The following is a 21,435-nucleotide window of genomic DNA, read 5'->3' on the forward strand; positions in this document are numbered from 1 at the left end:
CGGGACGATGACGCGTCCGCCGCGCGCCGCCGCCCTTGTCCGCGGATGAGTCGCTGCGCGTGGCCGCTGCTGCGGCGGCTCTCGGCGCGCGCGGGGCTCGCGCTCCGACATGGCGGCGGCGCTCCCCGCGCGCGCCTCGCCGCCTCCTCAGCATCGTCCTCATCATCGGCCTCCTCCGGCGACGGCGGCGCCTCCCGCGCCCCCGACACCTCGCTCTTCGTGCCTGTGCCGCTGAAGCCCGGCCTCGGCGGCCCGGCCGAAGAAGATGTGGGCGCCGAGCTCACGCGACCCCTCGACAAGGGTGAGGGCGGGCTGGACCGTGAGGGGTCGGGTGGAGGGGTCCTCGGGCACCGGCCCTGAGGCCTCGCGCGCCAGCACCGGAGGCGGCTGCTGAGGCCGCGCCTCGAGCACTGTGTCCAGCTCTGGGCCGCTCTATTCAGGAAGGACGTTGAAGAGCTCGAGCGAGTCCAGAGAAGGGCGATGGAGCTGGGGAAGGAGCTGGAGCAAAAATCTGATGAGGAGCAGCTGGGGGGGCTCGGCCACACGGGACGCACGGGACACCTTCTCGCTCTCTCCAACTCCCTGACAGGCTGCAGCCAGATTGGGATCGGGCTCTGCTCCTAGGGAACAACAACGGGACAAGAGGAAACGGCCTCAGGCTGTGCCAGGGGAGGTTAAGGCTGGACATTGGGAGGAATTTCTTCACAGGACGAGTGATTAAACGTTGGAAGGGGCTGCCCAGCGAGGTGGTGGAGTTACCATCTCTTGAGGTGTTTTAAGGACAGACTGCATGTAACACTCAGTGCTCTGCTGTGGTGTACAGGGTGGTGTTCGGTCATAGGTTGGACTCGATGATCTTAGAGGTCTTTTCCAACTTAATTGGTTCTGTGACCCTCCTGAGGGCTGAGGGAACTGGCCCCTGCTGCTCTTGGGTCCTTTCCTGGAGTCAGAAAGACCACCCCCCCTTAAGAGCAGGGAGTCCTTCCCTGCAGGTTCTCTGACCGGTGTAGCTGCTGGTGCCCGTGAAGGTGAAGTGGAATAAAGGCTGTTGGGTGAGATGACACTGGCATGTAGTAGCACTCGTGGGGCTGTGCTGTGCCGGGCCAGGAGTTGGACTTTGATGATCCGGGTGGGTGCCTTCCAGCTCAGAATATTCTGTGATTGACATGGGCCAGTAGGTGTGCCCTGTGTGGAGGAAACACTCTGCTGGCCGGGTTCCTCCATTCTCTGTTTTGGCGTGGTCAGGGTAAAGGTGCTTGGGTTGAGGCAGGTCCCACAGCCAAACTGCGATCTTGTGCATTCCAGAACCTTAACTGTATCTGATCTTAAAAGGCATAGTTTCCTCGAATATTGGTGTTACAGACAGAAGAGATTGTGTGCCTAGACCAAAAGTGGGCAAAGTGATAGGACAAGGGGGAATGGCTTCAAATGGACAGAGGGTAGGTTTAGATTGGGTATTAGGAAGAAATTCTTCCCTGTGAGGGTGGTGAGGCAATGGCATGGGTTGCCCAGAGAAGCTGTGGCTGCACCACCCCTGGAAGTGTTCAAGGCCAGGTTGGATGGGGTTTGGAGCAGCCTGGTCCAGGAAAAGGTGTCCCTGCCCATGGCAGGAGATTGGAGCGAAATGGTCTTTAAGGTCCCTTCCAACCCAAATAGTTCTGTGATCTTGTGACTCCATGGTCTTTAAAGATTTGGTAAATAAGAGAAGTTCTTGATTCTTTCTATGTTTGCTGATCCAAAAGTATTAAGCGTGCAAATGGAAATATTTTTCATATCTTCTCCTAATTAAGTGTTTTGATGGCATATTATTTATATTAACTCTGGAGAATAGGAAGCATGGGAAAATGATCTTAATTGTTCAGAACTGTGGAGAAAAGAATATTTGGTCTTGAAAGCTAAAAAAAACCTAGTTAGGGAGAAGAATCTTGAATAGCTGTAATGCAAAAATCTGTGTTGTCAGACTTGTCTTTTATATGACTAGTGCATTCCTCAGGTGCCAGTAAAGATGAATGATGGCTTATTTATACATTACCTGTTGTCTCATTTCTTAGAGGAGCAGTTATGTTGGATTTCTTCAAAGGTACAGCTAAAATGCTCTGGGAAAATAAATATAGATTCTCTTTGCTAAGTTGTTGAGAGAGAACAGATTGGCTAAGATTAGGTGTGCTCCCACAGGTGAAAATTAACTACCTCCAACAGCCTGAAGTTCTTCCATGTGAGACTGGCAAGGAATAGCAGCCAGGTGACCTGTGTGGTGCTCCCCTGGCTTGTTGGCCTTTAGTGCTCTCTTCGTTGCTGTCAGCAATATTTTGAAAAAACAAGAATGTATTTTAAAAGTACTGGTATTTTGAAACCAAGTAATGTTACAGAAAACTGGACAAGACCTCCCTTAACATGTAGCCATTTTTAAAAAGTGAAATAAATAGTCTTCCTCTGCTTCCCCCCTTCAGGTTCTGACCACACACAGTATTATGCGTCTGGTTTTTTTTATATTTTAAACGAAGATGCTTTTTCAGAGTCTGCTGCCAAGTACTGAACTAGATTCAAAAAAGAAAGATGCGTATTTATGAGCTTTCCGGTTACAGCTTGTAAAGAAACTTTGTTAGTGAGTGTAATTCCAGTGTGAATCATCTTGTTAGCTTGTTACTTGCTCAAGTGAGAGTGATGATAGTTTTCATACTAGGCAAACACTGTTAGGAAATCTAAAGGTATTTTTAGAAGCTTACTTTTGTAAAGCCAGTTTTGTAAAAACTTCATAAGAAACCTGGACTGAATTCACTGCTCTGTTTTCCACGACTTCATAGGAAGTATATCCCTGTGAGTGCTGATGAATACTTTAAATTTTGGTGTATGTATGTTCTGTATCAGTTGTAATTGAACGTCAGTTCTGTGGCTTCAATTGTCAGACCATGGGGCTGTGCTTACCTGTGGGAAGTGCAAGTCAGGAAGGACCAGTATTGGCAGCAATTCATGTAGCAGAAACAGGAGATGCCTCAGCAGGGTCAGTTAGATGCCCAAGGTTGCTTGGACGGGACAATGGTAGTCTTAATAGCTGGGGAGGAATTCTCAAATAAAGCAGTTCAGCTGCCCCAGTGATAGTATACAGCCTGACTGCAGTGGATTACTGTTATCAGAGATACAGGGAAATGACTCAACAGCCTTCCTGCAAACAGGGTGAAACATCTAAATGAATCTGATACATTGGAGACTAACTGCATAATTCCTGAACTTCACTGCATTTGGGCTGTCTTTTGACAGCGAACCTTAAAAATGCTGCTGAGAAGTAAAAGTAATTGAGGAGTAAGAGCTAAAACACATCTCTAGAATGAGGAAATGGTAAACAAAAGGAAATCTCAAAACGAAAGTGAGTGGTAAAAAAGGTGGTGACTGAGACAGGACACAGATGTCCTCCTGAGTGTGTACCCCGATTGCTACCTGTATGTGTTGGATTAAGCTCACGTGGGCTGCAATGCCAGCTTCATTTTGTTTTGATTTACCTTACTGTTAAGGCAAGTGTTTATGCTTAGGAAGGATTGTGACCTTGGTTGTGGGGCTGCATGGTCCCAATGTCATGTTGCCTTGGATAGTAACATGTTTTGGCATTAACCTTTTATAGTAAGGCCAATGGGCTGTGAATTTAGCTGCGTGCTGATGATGTGTTAATTGCTAGAGCTTCTTAGGGAAGCTCTGAAGAGTATTCAGCTCTGTGCTTTCTTATACTGCACTGTTTTCCAGTCTGTCTTTGATTTCGGGGCCCTTAATGATGGCTGTAGATGCCTTCCTAGGAAATGTAATCCTGCTGGCGGCCTTGCTTTGTTGCCTTTGGGAACATTTCAGATTGTGCGTTAATCCATTAAGAGACTCCTGTAGCTGTTCCTGGGGCTTGGGATGTGTATTTAAATTTGGCATATTCTTGTCAGCTGGTGATTTTCATTGTGCCAAGTGGACTGTCTCTTATAGCTTTTTAGAGAGGCACTCTTTCAATAATGTAAGATTGATCTCATGGGGAGGTTTCCATGTCATCTCAGACAGTTAGGGAGTTAGTTGCAGAGAGCAGAGCTTGACAGTGTTGTGTCCAGTGACTTGTGCTGGCACCAGGGGTGTGCTACATTTATCACTCCTAGCATTTTACAATGCAGAGTTCATAGACTTTTCATAGAGTTTTAAGAATAATGTAAGCTCATGAATAGGTGTTCATGAAATTTGCTGGATTTTTTGTGAGTTTCTGATCTGTAGATGGAAAGGGGACACATCTTTTTGCACTGTCATTTAACGAGCTAAAAATCAGCGTGTACTTGAGTAAATACAGTTTTGTTGCAACACTGAACTTGCCTTTTATGGGAGGGAAAGCGTTTATTAATAAGTTTATAAGAGATTTTATTCAAACAAAGCTGAGTAACTTGTGATATATATGAAGAAACTCTGTTTTTTTCCTTCCCTCTTTTTATTTAACCTGAGAAAAGAAGGAATACTGTGTCTGGTTTACCTGATCTTTCCGAAGAGTCTGTCGTGGAAGCAGGATGGATGGAAGAACATACCTCAGGATGTTTATTAAAAGCTGTCACCACATAGTTCAAGCAGATTTGCTTTTCATATTAAAACCTCCTGATAGGTGCTGATAAAAAGCAAACAAAAACCCACCCCAAACCATTAATTAGTTTGTTCCATGACTTGTTAGCTGCATGTTCCAAACTTTATGCTTTCCTATCAAGAACTGGGGGAGATGGTTGGCAACCTCTCCATGGCAGTTCTTACTCTGCTGCAGTTGAGGGTTGTCCTTCTTTGCAATAGTCCAAATCTCACTCATTGATTGTATTTGATGTAGGGAGAGTTCATTTGAGTCTGTTCAGCATGGAAAGATGCCCTCTCTCCAGAGTAAGGAGACTGTAACCAGGATCTTTGGGCCAGGAGAATGTGATTTAATTTTGAGGAAGCTAAAAAAAAGGTTATTCTTTTTCTACAGGTGAAGTTCTAAAGAACTTAAACAAGTTCTACAAAAGAAAAGAAATTCAAAGACTAGGAGCAGAAAATGGACTAGATGGTAAGAAAATGTTTTAAGTATATATTATTTTAGAGTGAAATCTGTTTTAATTTAGATATGGTATTAGATCTTTTTGTATGGATCTTGTCATCACAACACTGCTTTTTTTACGTTGTCTCTGCTACTTGGTTCAAATAACCTTTATATTTACTTCTAATAGCCTTTATTAAGGTATAGGTTTTTAATGAACTGCATCAGTGTTTTATTGAGTGTTTACAAGTAGAGTTTTATGATCCTGGCCACATTAATTTTGTTCCTTTTTTTTTTTTTTTTTTTTTTCTTTACTGCAGCTCGCCTCTTTCACCAAGCATTTATAAGCTTTAGGAAGTATATAATGGAATCCAGTTCTGTGAGTGCTGATTTGCATATTATTCTCAATGATATATGCTGTGATGCAGGCAAGTATCTGGAGTGCTTGTAAAATAAAATGTGCATTTTTATTTGTCTTTGCCCTGTATACTTACCTACATACATGTGGACCCCCTACTATGCTGTCAGAAAGATTAAAAAATCCCTCCTTCCGTATCAGAAACATTTGTGCCCATTCTAGGAGGGAATGTTCTGTTCTTAAATCTTCTGAAGTGGAAATGAAAGATGTGGAGGTGTTAGCAAGAAGCAGCTTGTTGTTGTACAACATCTGTTCAGGGCTGAAATGAAAACAGTGCTGTTCTGTTTATTCCTCTCTTAAAAATCCAGTAGTCACTAGGGGGCACTTGGAGAGCTTTCTCCCGGCCAGGTGGCTTTAGGGACAGGTTTGTGACACTGCTCTGTTTCCCTGTGGCGCTCACAGAGGTGTGTTTGCTTGCTTAGTGCATCCTGTGTTGTAATTAACAGCACTTAACTGAGAGGTGATGCCAGCTGGGAACAGCAGAATCAGCTTTCTTCCAGGGTTTGAGCTGCATAGTGTGTGTGTTTTAATGATGGGAATTTAAGGGTTACAGTGGCCATTAGTTTTGTCTTAAAATGTAAATGTGTAGATGTTGGCAATCTTAGGAAATTGTCTCATTATTTACATGTGCATAAAATGTTCCACAGGATTTTATTTCCACTCCTTTAGTTGTACGTGAGCATTATGCCTTAAAACTCATATACAGAAATACTGAAATTTTTTAATATGAGTTTTGCTTGTCTGAAGATGGTAATTAAATATATTACATTTAAAAAAAAATTTCCACAATAATTTTTATTCATTGAATAATAATTCTCAATTTAAGCTCCCCCCTGAAATAGAACATTCCCCCCAAAATAAAAAAACTCCAACAAACCCCAAACTACTGCTTTTTCTTTTTGTGTGTGTATGTTTGATAATAGCTTTTTACATCAAGATAGTTCTTTGAAATTCTATGAGAGCTGAACAGTCAGAGTGTGACCTGAAATGAGACCTTTAAGGCCCACATGTCTACTCTGCGAACATTTAGAAGAATGAACCTGAATTTCTCTTCTGAGTTGATTTTAGTATTTTTATTTTCTCTCCTAGGGATTGGAAACTTAGAATTTGGAATCAGCATCCTAAGTCTCAGTATCTTAGAGAATCTGCAAATCTGTTTTTCTCTGTTTAGTCATAAAAGCTCTTTAAAAGCTTTATTTCAAGGCAATACATGAATTTAGAAAGAAAGGGCTAAAATCTTCTTAGGACAGAAAAGCTGGTTCTCATCCAGCTTTTCCACAGTTTCTCATTTTACTTAGAGGTTCTCTAGGCAAGTAGGCTGACAGAGTGAATATGCTGAAATGAGATGCATTTTTTCATATTATTGTGTTTGTATTCCACTGCTAAATGTGTCCATGCACTTGTGTTAGTTTCCTTTTCTGCCACTGAGATAAGTTATTGAACTTACTGAACTTCGAGTTCAATAATTCAAAGTTATTGAACTTTGTAGAGAGCCAGAAGTTGAAAGGATTACACAAGTGTGGGGTGGAAGTAGTAGAGAATTTTTTTTCAAAGTTTATTATGAAAGTATACACTCAAGCACACAAACTTTCTGAAAAGGATTTGTTCTGCTAGGTCACGTGGATGATCTGTTTCCATTTTTCCTGAGGCATGCAAAGCAGATCTTTCCAATGCTGGACTGCATGGATGATCTGCGCAAGATCAGCGATTTGAGGCTGCCGCCCAACTGGTCAGTGTGATGAAGTGGTTGCATTGTTTTCTTTTCTTAGTGTCATAGAACTTCATAGACTGTGGACTCAAGTGTAATTATGCTACATTTGCAGATCCATTTCTCTGTTTTTACAGTAATATGTGTCAGGAACTCCTACATTTTTTACAAGATACATCACAGTGAATTAAGAAGAAAATAAGATTATATCAAGTATGAAAGTCACTGAGTTGGTGTGGCTTTTCCAGGAGGATGTTTTCTGACAATATGTTTGGGAAGTAGCACATCAAAATGTTGAAATATTGATAAGCTCAAGGAGAGAGAATTGGACGAGTAGTGAGAATTATTTTGAACGCAATGTGTGAATTTCACTTGGAATCTTTGAAAGCATTGTATGACTTAGAAGATCAGTGTGTAAGACATAGTAACCTCTTTATACTGTCTCTAAGAACTTGGTATTTCTGCTTTCAACACACATTAAAATCTATTAATAAATAAATGCTTAAGCCAGTTTCTAGTTTCTCCTGAATCAGTATCCAGATAGATGTTCAACAGATCTGCTTTTTTTTTTGCCTTTGCTTTAGGTATCCAGATGCCAGGGCTATTCAGAGAAAGATAATATTCCATGCTGGTCCTACAAACAGTGGAAAAACTTACCATGCTATCCAGAGATTTTTGTCAGCCAAATCTGGAATATACTGTGGTCCACTAAAACTTCTGGCTCATGAGATCTTCCAAAAGAGTAATGATGCTGTCAGTATGTCATATTACTTATCAACATCCTTAGTACTGGAACAGTCTCATGAATGCGTGTCTGTGAAGCCCCAGGTGGTCCCTGGAGCCCTGTGGTTGAGCAGGTGCCTTTGCTTTGCAGTGGTGTCAGCTCACATGAAAACAGTTATGCATTTCTGCATTAGGAGCAGAATGGAACTTTGTTTCCCCCAGTGGAACAGTGCTGTCCCCAAAGCATGTGCTGTGCAATCATCCCTGTAACCTGCCTCTGTTCTGTAATTTGTTGTTCCCTGGGTTAGGTAGGTTCTGCTATTAGGGTTTTCAGCATAGGGACCGTGACTTCTTTTGCCTATTACCTTTACTATAGCTTACGCACAAAAAATTACCCTTACTTAATTCCCCTTAGCCTTCTGCTTCAATGTTTAAATATATTTCACTTCACCACCCTTGAAAAATTCTGCAGATTGAGATGTGTTGAGTTGAATAACAGTGCTGTATATCAGGTCCTTAGAGGAAATTTTCATTAGTGTTTTATATTGCTTCTGGCATATTTTTTGGAGGCTCCTCACCAGTGTGTTTCCAGCTGCAGGGAACCAGACCAGTTCTGGAGCATTATAACCACGTATCATATGTTAATACAGCACAGTTTAATACTGTGTGTGTGTACAGTAGTGATGTTGTGATTTCTCTTTTGTTGATGTAGAATGAGTAACTCCTATTATCAGTCTGTCTGAGCAACACATAAGAAAGACTGGCTTGGCCTAGGAGATACCTGTGATGTACGACGTGTGTTCACATCGTGACAGTGGGTACAATGCAGTGGTGTTCCTTGGTAGTGGTTACTGAACTTTTCTCCCACGTGTTTACTGTGTGTGAGAACTTTTCAGTTGGTGTCTCCTGGATCATGTTTAGGCCTTGGGGCTTAAACAGGGCTTCCATGAGGGCTCTGCAGGTGGCTGTAAGTTTGGATGGAGCAGCCACCAGCATGAAGGAGTGTAGGGCTGGCAGGGTGGTGGCCTCAGCTGTCTCTCACAGCTGATCCTCATGAGCTCTTGCTCTGTGAGTATAAGGCAGCAGATGAGGCTGGCAGCAGGTCAATTGTCAAAGGAGCTGGAGCTTGCAAGGCTCCTTCACTGCTGGGCCTTGCTTTATGAGCCCCTTGTACTTTTCTAACAGTTCTTTTGTGGCAGGGGTGACAGCTCTGAAATGCTCAGGGGAATATGTAACCTCCTGCAGGAGTAGGGGAAGGCATCTAATTACAGACACCACCTCTTCATTAAACCTCCACTCTGATAGGACTTAAATACAAGGCACAAGTCTCTCAAGGCTGAGTAGTTACTTCCTGAATAGCTTCTCTTATACTGTCCTAGAAACTACTGAAAGAACTGATTTTGTCCCCTTTGGAATGGGATTCTTTTATATTAAAGAAACTTAACCTGAGATTTCTGAATGCCTTTAGAATGTGCCATGTGACCTGGTGACAGGAGAAGAGCGTGTGTATGCCAATGAAGATGCCAGACAGGCTCCTCATGTTGCTTGTACCATTGAAATGTGCAGCACTAATACACCTTGTAAGTACACATAATTGTTTCAGTCCCATCTGGGGGATCGTTATGTGTGTTATTGCTTGGAGTCAAAAGTCTTTTTTTTCACTCTTACTTGAACAATTTCTGAACTATGATAGAGCAGTTGAAGAAACCTGGATCATCTCAGAATAGCTCTTTGGTGATAGAGGATTAGCTTTGTCTGAGCAAGCTTTTTTAGGAAACCCGTGAGTTCCTTCATGTCTTGTGCTGCTGTTCTAGATGCTCTTCCTTGGTGCATCATATATTTCTTTTTTGTTTTAAGATGAAGTTGCTGTGATTGATGAAATTCAGATGATCAGAGATCCTGCCAGAGGCTGGGCTTGGACGAGAGCCCTTCTAGGTAAGCTTGTTTGTGTTGGCAATGAATTAGCTTAATGGCACATGAAATTCAAGCTTAGCAGTCAGTATAGTCATCAGTGGTTATAATATGTGATGCAAAATAAAAGGGTTTTTTTTTTTAATGTCTTCTTGCACCAAGTTAGAGAGATACCTGCCTCAAAGGATTTGTCTGCATGACAGGCTACCTGTTGTGTTTTACTTAACAAATGGGGTTTTAAAATTTTATTCAGGCGCCTTTTATTTTTCCTTCCTTGGATGATACGGAGTCTTTACTAAGTTGTGCTGTCCTTTTACGTTGACTATTTCCAAGAAGTATGCTTTTCTGTTAAATGAAAACAACACAAGTTTTCAAGAGACTGCCTTATGTAGAGATACTGCTTAAAAATGGCAATTTAAAATATTTTATAGTGTTAATTGCAAATGGCTCATTTATAGAGCTGCATGAATCTGTTAACATTCGTAGAAGAATGCTTATTTTGATAATTTTAGAATTTTTTAAGAGGAATTTTGGAAGCATTTTTCCTCATATTTGGAACAGAAGTTTGGAATCTGATTCCTCCTCGCCCTTCCTTTCGTTGCTTTTGATTCTAAGTTCAGCAGATTTGTCATACTTCCTTTACTTCCTATTTTTCCCTTTTCTGTTCTGACTGAATTAGAGGCAAATTCATGCAGAAAACAAAACTCCTCAGTTCTGCTATAGTTTGGGAGTTAGTAAAACATGAGTAGTAAATGAAACATACTCAAAGCTTTGCTCCATTTGTTCAGTGGCTAAGGGCACCTCTTGTTTTGGCTGAGAGGGTGCAATGAGGTATTGGCTGCTCTGATTGTCACACTAATGAATTATCATCTGCTGGTAAGAGAACAAGAGCAGCTCTGAGGAAATACTGTATTCTGGGAGAGGCTTTAGGTGCTGGTTTGGGTCGTTGAAGGAGGTGAAATACTGTCCTCATTGTGTTTAGCAACCAAAATACAATTTTCGGATACTTCAAGAGCTAGCTAAAGCTACTGTTGTATATAAACAAGTAACATTTTGCTTTTTATTTCACTGGACCTTGTTCAGGCCTCTGTGCAGAAGAAATCCATGTTTGTGGAGAACCTGCTGCTATTGACTTAGTGACAGAGCTCATGTACACTACAGGGGAGGAAGTTGAAGTAAGTAATTCTGGGAAACTATGAACAGAGCATCAGGTTCTGCTGTAAAACAGGGAAAAAATGTAGGGTCTTTTGAGTGTATCACTGCTCAAAGTTATCCTGCAGGAGGTCTTGTTACAATGTTTCTTAATTTCTGTAAAGCAAAGATGTTGCAAAGTTCTTTCTTTCTCAAATAGTGGTACTGTTTTACAGAAAGAAAATAAGTGGTTTGATGAGTTCCCTTCAGGGGATGCTGCAGCTGCTACAGCTGTTTATGGACTTTCTTTACAATTCTGATCTTCCAGGAGGGCACGGTTCTCTCAAGTTTGCTGACTTTACAGGATGTATTGATAGTTATTCTCTATATGATGGAATTTGAGTTTAGAAAAATACAGTCTTTGACAACTTTGATTCTAGGTCCGAAACTACAAGAGACTAACTCCTCTGACTGTGCTGGATTATGCCTTAGAGTCCTTGGATAACCTCCGTCCTGGGGACTGCATTGTCTGTTTCAGTAAGAATGACATTTACTCCATCAGCCGACAGATTGAAGCCAGAGGATTAGAATGTGCCGTCATATATGGCAGTCTGCCACCAGGTAAAGCATTCCTGCTTTTATAGTTAAGAGTGTGTTCTGTTTCTTGCTGCTTTTCTTAGGAAAAAACCCCTTGTATTGCTTGCTTTATTTTAAAATAAAGCAGTGCAAGTTTCCTAGTTTTGCTTCTCTGTATAGCTAGAGAAAGTAATCAGCTTTCATTGCTTGGTGTTTTAATCTTGGGATTAGACCTTTATTATGTACTTAATTTTGATCTTCAGATAGATATAATTAAATGAGATCTATCCACAGCTCTGGGAATGATTTAAATCCCTCCTGCCCTCTCCCCCCAACAGCACCCAAATACCAATAAAATACCAATTTATTTGGTTTTTCCTCAGCCTATTATAATGACATTGGACTTAGTGGCACGTTGTCTTTATTTTGTATGAAGTTTGCTATGCAAAGTGTTCTGTCGTTCTGTTTTAGGAACAAAGCTTGAACAGGCAAAGAAATTCAATGATCCTGATGATCCATGCAAAATTTTAGTTGCTACAGATGCAATTGGAATGGGTCTCAATTTGTAAGTACTTGCAGCAGGTTATGGTACTTTTATTTTCCTTTGGATGTGATGGCCACCTTAATTTCCTTGCTTTTTATCTCCCCAGTCTGATTAACTCATATAAATATCTGCTGTGTCTTGATAACTCAGTACATACATTTCAATTTTGAAGTAGCGATCAATTTGGTTAGGCAGAACCAAGCTTTAATTTTAAAACTGATTCCAAGAACTAAATGACTCCCTTGGACTAATTCAGTGTGATAATTGGCAGTGGATGACAGGGCCTACTGGATCAACTGGAGTCAAATGTGCTAGGTTGTCAGAGTTATCACTCTCTAGTATTTCTGAAATACAGAGCAAGTTCAGCCCAGTTTCAGATGTATTTCATTGGTGACGGACATGCAATCACATTGCTACAAACTACTGAGGCGGATGTTGGTGAATGGATTGGGACCCTAATAGGACATGATTGATGTGTGCAGGAGTGATGATTCTCCTAGGCTGCATCTACCCAGCAGCCTTATCCTGTCCTTTAGAATATGCTGTGTCCATAAGCAGTATCTATGATACTCTAATTTATAGAGGAGAAGAAAGCCTATAAAAAAGCAAAAGCTTTAATTCTTTGTATTGGAAGTAATTTGCAAAAAAACGATTCCTTTTTGTTTTTGTTGAAATATTTCAGGTGTATAAGAAGAATAATTTTTAACTCCATAGTAAAGCCGACTGTCAACGAGAAGGGAGAGAAGGAAATAGACTCCATTACCACCTCCCAGGCTCTCCAGATCGCAGGCAGGGCTGGGCGTTTTGGCTCCTCCTTCAAGCAGGGAGAAGTCACCACAATGCATCGTGATGACCTCGTGCAGCTGAAGGAAATTCTGAGTGAGGCTGTGCCCCCTGTGAAGGTGAGAGCTGCAGTATCCAGTTTGTACAGACGTGCTCTGGGGCTGGCTTATGGTATTCTGATCCCAAATTATCTTTCCTTTTGTCTGTTTCCAATTTAGTGATAAAAGTGGGTTGTGTTGTGCCAGAGTGACTTTGGGTGTATGTCCCACTTGGAGACTTCAGTGTTGCTTTTATATTGAATCTGCTCTTTTAAGAATTAAAAGCTCAAGCACAAAAGTTCTTAAGTTTCAGCTAAGTGTGCTAAATAAACTGGACTCTGCAGGGTGCTTTGGTTTCTTGCATTTTGTCTTCCAATATGTTGTTTCTGGTGCATTAACTTTAAAGCAATATTGAGAATTAATGGAAGTTTTTTTCTTTATTTTCCATTTAGACAGCTGGCCTACATCCTACTCCTGAGCAGATAGAAATGTTTGCTTATCATCTTCCTGATGCCACTTTATCCAACTTAATTGTAAGAATGATCAAAATATTAGCTTCTGCTTTAAAAATGGAGCATTACTAACAGTTGCTGCTTTTGTACAAACTTGCCCTTGGGAGACCTGACAGACAGCCGTGCGTGTATTTTTTTATCAGTTGGATTCTTCTCTCTACTGCACAGTGACTGCAGATAGGTTTAGAATGTTTAACTTTTCTGTGTTGCAATAAACTTGAAAGCTGTTGAAACGTGTCAGTCATTTTTACACTTGTTTAAGACTGCAGCAGCTTTTTCATTCCAGCTTTTCTGAATTTTAGATGTAGACATTTTGGTCTGAGGCTGAAGATATTAGAGATCAAAATTTAGATAAATTATTTGAAAATCCCTGGGAAACTAGGCTGGTCGTGCCAGATTTCCACATATCTGAGAGCGACCTGATATTTTTTTTTTCCTGCTTCTGTGGATTTTGTGGTAAAACAGTATGTTTGTAACTTTCAGAAAACAGGTTTTGTGGGATCAGTTTGATCTCCTCTTTAGATAGATACTAGTTCTTTTGGATGTACCTGAACATTTTAAATAGAAATTAAGGGTTCTAATACTGTATTTAAAGAATAGTATCACAGCTTTTAGTACATGGAGAAATTCTTGGCAGCTTTCATCGTTTTAAATGTGCATTTTTGTCCTCTGCTGATGTGCTGTTACCTAGCAAAATGTATATTTCTAACCTTGAACTAAAAGATTGTACCTGGAGATCTCCTGGAAGACTTAGGCTGGTAGGGTAACAGCACATGATTAAAATTTTAAAATTAGCAGTTTTTGGGCTAGCATAGAAATATTAAGATACAAACCTTGTGTTGTTTTTGATCTTTTGAATACTAATTTTTAAAAATTAAATAGCTCAGCATTTCTTTAAAGATGTTTTTAAAAAATCCTTCAAAGATGTACACTAGAGAAATAATTTCGGGGGCCCATAAAATTCCCCCTGCAGGGTGCACTGCATCTTCTGTTTCTTCAAACCTTGAGTATGTCTCATATTTTCTCTGAACTCCTCTGTTGGAATACTGTATTTAGCTTGTGTTTTCTTTCTTCCTAAAATAGATCTGATCCTGACATTGAGCTAAAAATAGCTCAATTATTGAATTTTATGCTGTAAGGTTAGCTTTTTGGGTCATGCTAAGTGACAAAACTGGAGAAATTTCTAAACATAGTGGTAACTGGTTCCTGTGATGGTGTTCTTTGTAACTAAAATGTACCCTTCCAGAACTTGTTATTTAGGAGACTAACTGAAAGTGTTTAAATAAAGTGTAGAGTGTTACATCTTCTCCTCTGATCCTGTGTTGGAGAATTTAATGCAAATTCTGCTAAAAGAGCAGGGGGAACTCCCCTGGACACTTTTTTATTACTGTGGTCAAATTTGATGGTTTTTAACTGTTCTTTCAGTATAACTAGCCTTTTAAACTCTAAATAATTTTTTGGTTTGGTAATAAAAAGTTTAGCAACCCTCTCCTATAATAACATTCTTACATTTGGTATTATTTTCACAGGATATTTTTGTGAGCCTCTCACAAGTCGATGGGATGTACTTTGTCTGCAATATTGACGACTTTAAATTTCTAGCAGATATGATTCAGCACATTCCACTAAATCTGCGATCACGATATGTCTTCTGCACTGCACCCTTGAACAGAAAAGAGCCTTTTGTGTGTACCACTTTGTTGAAGGTCAGCTATTTTTTTTCCCCTCAAAAAGCCATGGTGTTTATTTTGGACCAAGCAGGTCTTGGTGCACTGAGACTGTATCTAGTTGCTATATTTGTTGTGGGTTTTGCCATCAGATCATTTGAGAGCATTCTTAAAGTGCTCACAGGTAGTGTAAGATATATAAAATAGCTGGACATGTATTTTTTTCCTAATTGAATTCTTCACTATTTTTATTGACCAAAGCTTTTAACTTCTGAGAACTGGTTCTAATGATGTAAATTAAAGTTTGGATAGCTCCTCTGCTGTTTGCCTCAGGAAATCCTCCTGCTTGTCCTTGTATGTGAGCTCTGAACTGCTCGGAGAGATGAGAGTTGTGTTCCCTAGTCACTTGTGCACTGCTAAGCTTTGCAGTGCAGTGTTCCGGAAAGCAGTTATTAAAAACCAAGTTACTGCTCCTTTGAGCTGTTAGCTTGTCAACAAAAGAAGAGAATGTGGGGATTAAGGGTGATTGCTGATGCTATAATACAGTTACATAGAATTTAAACCTCAGAAAACACAGAGTTGTAAGTTGCTCTCAGAATTATGTCACTTTACTTTTCAGGCCTGGATGAATTGTTTTTTGCTGTGCCCCCAGAGTGATTATTTTGAGGAATTTGTATTCACCTGATGTTTCAGTTTTTCAGGGTTAATAATAATGTCACTTGGGACTGTTACTTTGTCAGACAGTATTGCCATTGTTCCCTTTTTAAAGACTGCATTAAACTTTTTTAATGAAATAGTATAAAAATGAAACTGATGTGGTGCCCTCATGTCACAAATCTTAGAACCCTGCTTTTCAAAAATGGCTAATAATCTTTAAAAAATGAGTGATTGATTGAAGAGTTGAAAAAAGTGCCTCATTAGGAAAATGCTGAGCATTTGGATTCCAAGTAGTGAAGATGCAGAGGGGCATTGTGTGGTGTTAGAGGGAGGTAGGCTGTTGTGAATACTTGTGTGAATTTAAGCCCCATTCCTTGCCCAAAAAAACCCACTTTAGTATCAGCCAGTTAGGAAGCAGTTTTTCCAAGTCATCAGTACTCTTGAAAATTTTAGATTTAAATCTGATTTGATTTGTTTTTCTGTTAGTTAAGGAGCTGAGGTGTCTGGGTTTCAGAAGGGCGGATTTCTAGTGCAGATTAATCTGTTTGGGTTGTGGGTAGTGTGTTTCCTAAGCCAGGGAATACATTTAATATTTTAAACCCTGGCAACCCTGAAACAAGATAATTAACCAAATAGGAGGAGGAGGATTAAAAAAGGACACAAAGTCCATCTGCTTTGCTAAATGAAATCAAATGCCTTCAGTGTTAACTTTTCTGGATAGCTCTGTGCTTTTGTTGCTTAACTCTGTGCATGGTCCGTGGACAAATTGTGTTAATGAGGCCCTGGAAAGGAGAGGTGACTCCTGCATTGAGTAATTAAGTAAAAGAATGTGTGGCATTTGGGTTGTGTAAAACAAAGCAGGTATTTTCTGGAGTATTCTTTGTATGCAGACTCTGGGGAGTTTAACTCTTTGGGGATTTCTTCTTTCCTGACTAATTGACAGACTTGACTGAATTTGCTTGTTTTTCAGTTTGCACGACAGTTCAGTAGAAATGAGCCTCTGACGTTTGACTGGCTCTGCCGGCACACCAAGTGGCCCTTAGCTGCTCCAAAAAACATCAAAGAACTTGTACACCTTGAAGCTGTGCATGATGTTTTTGACCTCTATCTGTGGTTAAGGTATTGTCTTTGTGCTTGAAAGCTGTTTTTTGGTGTTTTCCTACTGTTTATGACTTACAGTCCTTAGAAGCACAGTATCTTCAAGCCCGTGTGTATGTGGTGCAGGATGGGCTCCTTTGGCCCTTTAGAGGATCTTGACAAATGCAAGTGTAGCAATGTTGAGGGAGTGAGTTCTGCAGAGAGCAGTTTGTGACTGACAGAAAGAGAAAGGTAGAAATAAGGTGATCCTGGATTGGAGCAGCTGAAATGCAAATTAAAATACAGTGACCTTCCCATGCAACATGTAATAAACGTTTTTGGTTTTTTTACTTAGTATGTATCCCATTTTTGTCCCAGTGAGAAGGTTTAATTGTGTGTTCTTTTGCCTCTCTTCAGTTACCGCTTCATGGATATGTTCCCTGATGCTGTCCTTGTAAGGGATATTCAGAAAAAACTAGACGACATTATACAGATTGGTGTCTGCAACATCACAAAGCTGATCCGAGCATCCCAGTCTGCAGCTGCTCCTGGCACAGCTGAAGTTGTGTCGGAAGACTTTCCTCTCTCAAGGACTAAGAAGGATGCCAGGGTAGTTTCAGACCGTCACGGTGCAGCCTCCACAGAGGCACTGTCCATTGCAGTGGAGGCTGCAGGACTGAGAAGAGCAAAGAACTTGAGACCCTCTCGGCTTGGTAGCAGGCAGGAGGATCTGAAAAGCTATGGACGTGGATCTCTTGCCAACAGATTGCTGCGGGAGGGACTTCTGACACAGGAAATGCTGAGACAGCTGGAGAGTGAGTGGCAGGATCAGCACAGGAATGGTAGATACGGCTTTGGTTCAAAAAGAGATGATCAGCATCGTTCAAAGGAAACAGGGAAAAAGAGAAAATAGAACCATGTCCTAATTCTGTTTAGTTTTTATTCATAAAATAAAATCCTATTTTAATAACTTCTTTGGCATTTCATGTTTACACTGGTGCAGCTCCTTGATAATTTTACTTCTTCTGTGACCAGTAATGTGAAGCACTCAGAGAAATGGACTCTTAAAAGCTCAGAGGCCACAAGTTTGCTTTTACCGCTCAGCTGTACACTCTTTCAATCATGGTGCTCAGCATAAGTGTATAATCTACTGCTATGTGAAAATTTGAATGTGGTGTCTTCTTGCAAGATATCCTCTCATCATCAATAAATGTCAGATATTTCACTAGCAATGAATTAGCTACTCATTCCACCCCTTCCCAAAGGTCAGAGTTTAACAAACCACAAACAAGTAATGAACAGCTTGGAACAAAATTGGCTCAGAATGGTGATAGGAATCATGTGCCTCTAACCTTTGTGTCCCGTGAAATGTGGAAGGAAGTGAAAAGCATTTGTGGTAATATGTCGGGAATGATGGAATTCTGGCTACAAGAATTTTGAGTAAATTTCAGTTCTGTAATCTAAGTGGTAATTACTGATGCTGTGTGATTTGGTTTTCATGTGAGCAGCTTTAAGGTGTACTTTTGAGCTCCCAGTATGGATACTGGAGAGTAGAAGGAATCAGATGCTGAAACTGCCGTGTGTTTTCAGAAATGGATTTCAGCACTGGGACATGTTGCTGGGCTGCCTGATGAGAATAATGCTACACTAACCATATATCTGGGGTTGGCTGTGTACAAGAGCACAGATCCTGCTTGTGTTAATGTTGGGAAACCTTTAAAATCCAGGCTGAGTTTCACTATCAAATACCTGACTTTCTGAAGTGATCAACTCTGTTTCTCTGCAGGCTGAAAGTTTGCTCTGAATCCCCTTTTCTTTCTCCTGGTATCAGTCCTTTATGCTGCTGTTCAGCAACAAATCTGCAGCAGTTTGAAAAATGTTTTTACAGCTGTTTTCAGGTAGTTAATGTACTCTTTCCTCACTGTTTACTAAAAAGCAAGCAGTGCGTAAATGTTTCTAGTCCACATGATCTCCTGCTGGTTTCAGTACAGTACTGGTGGGAAGAGAAAGTTTTAGGCCCTTCCTCTGCAAAGCTACATCTTTTTTTCCTCCCCCAAGAAAAACCAAGCAGCTCTATGTGTGTGGCACTGGCCATGTGAGTGTTGTGGATTTTCTGCTTCGTGGGTGAGTAATTCAGCTTTGCTGTCCCAGAGTCCTGCTGAACAGCAGCACGACTTGCACAGTGTGAGCTTGCATTAACCCTTACGAATGTGTTGCATTTGCTACTATTCACACAGCTTGTGTGATGTGGGTTATGTGATGGAGTGGTATCAATTGCCTCCTTGTTCCTTGGTACTCACTGGAAGGGAAGTTGAAGTTGCTCAAGCCTGCAGGCACGTTTTGACCACATGTATTGTCCCACTTACCCCTGGGACAACTTGAAACCACCTTGGCTGTCCACCATGGACAACTCTGTTTTCTCTGCCCAGTGTGTGTGAGGTTGGGTTGCAGGAGACCCACACTGCTATTGTGCTTTGTTTCTAGTCTGTTAGGTTGAATTTATCCTTTAATCGTACAGTAAGCTGAGTACTAGAGTATATTTTTGAGCAAGGAAAGAGTGTCTGGGACTTCAGGGTGTAAGCCAGCCTTGTGTTTCAGCACCAAGCCTTGCAATAAAGAAGCTAAATGACTATAAGCATTCTTTTTTGTATTTTGCTGAGATTAGCGCTTTGCTTAACTCTGCTTGTTTCCATAGTGACTCCATAGTAACTGTTTTAGAAGCTCTGAAGTTTATTCAGGCGTTTCCAGGCTGACTTTATGAAAGTTTTCTTTTCTTTGGAGCTAATGGTGTGGCTGTCATTGACTCCCATTAGAATGGCTGCCAAATTGGTCCCATGTGGTACAGTCTGGACTGGTGTGATGCAGAGTTACCCCAACTACCCACTTTTAGCCTTCCTTGTGGGGCTGTGCTGAAGCTTTATTTTTGAGCAACAACAACTTGATCTGGGAATCACATTTGCAAAACTATTTCAGGTGTTCAGATTTCCAGATTAATTTCAGGCATTGAAATTAAAGATGTTTGGAAGTTTTTCATTAATTGTTTATTTGCTGTCCTTTAAGTGTAAAATGCTGATTGTAACAGCACTGCTTGGTAAAATCCTTCTGTCTTTTAAGCCCAGTGTGCTCTGTTCTGTCTGTGCTGTTTCCATCTCTTCTGATTTTTCCATTTAGTCCCTTCAGGTGTTCTGCCTTACTTTATATCCTGATGTTGCTCAAGGAGGGGCATATGCAGGAAGAATACGGAGATCCCTTTCTCTTCTGAGCTTTGATGAACTTGTGGGAATATAATGGGGAATGAACCAGGTGCTACTGCAGGGAAGGGGGGAATGTGTTCTAAGGGTTGGTCTTGGAATCATAAGCTATAAGGAAGAAGGATTTTGCCTGATGACTTGCTAGTAGCCTTGTCCACTGTGTCCTTGTTAACCTGGGTACCAAATTCAGCAGCCAGTATTGCCACTGCCTTTGATACTTCACCAAAGATAGATGAGTTTTATCTTGCAATAAAATATTGATACGGTACCTCTTTCTGGAGGTAACCAGGGCACGTGTAGCTGATGTACTCAAGACATTTTTGTGCACTTCCCCATTGTAGCTATGAGCTCCTTTTCTCTGCAGGCCTTTGACTGCAAGGCTGTGGGAGGCAGATGAACACCAGACTCTTCAGGATTCTCCATTGTGCCTTAAGATGGGGTTTGGAGGCAGAACTGCAGGAGAAGAAAGTAGAGAGAGGGGTGTTAGAATTTGGAAGTTTTGTTGGCCCTTGCAAAGTGGGGAGGGAAGGTTTGTGAATAACTTTTACTGGATGCAGCTCTAAAAATCGGGAAAACCAACATCGCCTCAAGCTTCCAAACTGCATGCAGTTGGAGCTGATCTGTTCTCTTGGGAGTGGATTAGTTCCCCTGTCCTGGCCAGGATATGTACTAAATGGCTGTAACACTTCTGGGTGTTGGGCCCTTGGTACACTGAACTGTTGTCTGTGTGGAAATGAGATAATGTCTTGTCTTTTCTTGCACAACAGCCTGCCGGAAGCTGGGATGCACCAGGGATGAGCGAACAAGTTACACAGTGATTCTGACATGTCAGGTATTTCACAGAGCCTGCTGCCAGTTTAGGAACATTTAGATCTTTGAGACCTTTTTCCAGTGGCATCCGTCAGAGAAAGAAAGGAGAGAATGAAAAATAAATCTACTGTATTACAGACACAATGAGCTCTGGATCAAAATGGGATGGAGCTTGAAAGGTGATGTTTTCAATTTTGCTGGCCAGAGGGGTTGTGACTCGGATGGCATGGGTAAACAATGAGGAGAGAGACAGTCCCTTTGGGAGTCAGTGTCTGACTTAACGAGACAGCAGTTATTAAAAGATGAATAGAGGAGAAGTGAACCGTGCTTTGTGGCTGGTAGTGTGGCTTATTTTCTTCTTTCTTTTCTCCCTTTCTCTCGAAGATCATAAGCCTAATTTTAGAACAAGTCCTATTTATGGAGTGCTCAGCCACTCTGTCTGCTTTACTCTTGTTCTAGAATAATGAAGAATAAATAGAGCTGGCAGGATCTCCCAGTGTCCAGAGCTCATCCCTGATGCAGGGCAGGAGGAGAGAAAAAGACCTTTCCTAGCAGAGGTTCTGTATAATTTGTCTTTGCAGAAGGAGTTCCCCTCCCTCAGCTCTTTCAATCTTTCCT

At 41.1% G+C, this 21,435-nt stretch overlaps 1 protein-coding gene across 3 annotated transcripts; it reads left to right on the forward strand.

Moving 5' to 3' along the window:
- Positions 1–30: 30 nt before the first annotated feature.
- SUPV3L1 (Suv3 like RNA helicase) lies at positions 31–17,984 on the forward strand. Of its 3 annotated transcripts, XM_042033462.1 has the most exons (15): positions 31–301; positions 4,964–5,041; positions 5,332–5,439; positions 7,044–7,158; positions 7,722–7,890; positions 9,329–9,440; positions 9,718–9,795; positions 10,855–10,946; positions 11,343–11,523; positions 11,950–12,043; positions 12,705–12,924; positions 13,296–13,376; positions 14,885–15,061; positions 16,650–16,798; positions 17,174–17,984. In XM_042033462.1, the coding sequence occupies exons 1-15, from the start codon at positions 46–48 to the stop codon at positions 17,667–17,669; spliced, it is 2,406 nt and encodes an 801-aa protein (XP_041889396.1). In that variant the 5' UTR covers positions 31–45; the 3' UTR covers positions 17,670–17,984. The 3 variants fall into 3 exon arrangements, with proteins under 3 accessions (XP_041889396.1, XP_041889397.1, XP_041889398.1); XM_042033463.1 differs by lacking the exons at positions 31–301; positions 4,964–5,041; positions 5,332–5,439; positions 7,044–7,158 and having other exon boundaries at positions 7,764–7,894; XM_042033464.1 differs by lacking the exons at positions 31–301; positions 4,964–5,041; positions 5,332–5,439; positions 7,044–7,158 and having other exon boundaries at positions 7,764–7,879.
- The last annotated feature ends 3,451 nt before the right edge of the window (positions 17,985–21,435 follow it).

The sequence above is a fragment of the Corvus kubaryi genome, unplaced genomic scaffold (assembly GCF_017639235.1).
Source record: "Corvus kubaryi isolate FWS band 111438036 unplaced genomic scaffold, C.kubaryi_AGA036_p1.0 37357, whole genome shotgun sequence".
NCBI lineage: Eukaryota > Metazoa > Chordata > Aves > Passeriformes > Corvidae > Corvus > Corvus kubaryi.

Bases quoted from the DNA above. Each gene is read 5' to 3' on its own strand.
- SUPV3L1 (XM_042033462.1), top strand. From the start codon at position 46: ATGAGTCGCTGCGCGTGGCCGCTGCTGCGGCGGCTCTCGGCGCGCGCG. The intron at 302-4,963 runs GTGAGGGCGGGC...CTTTTTCTACAG, and splicing joins CACGCGACCCCTCGACAAGG to GTGAAGTTCTAAAGAACTTA. The intron at 12,044-12,704 runs GTAAGTACTTGC...GAAATATTTCAG, and splicing joins ATTGGAATGGGTCTCAATTT to GTGTATAAGAAGAATAATTT.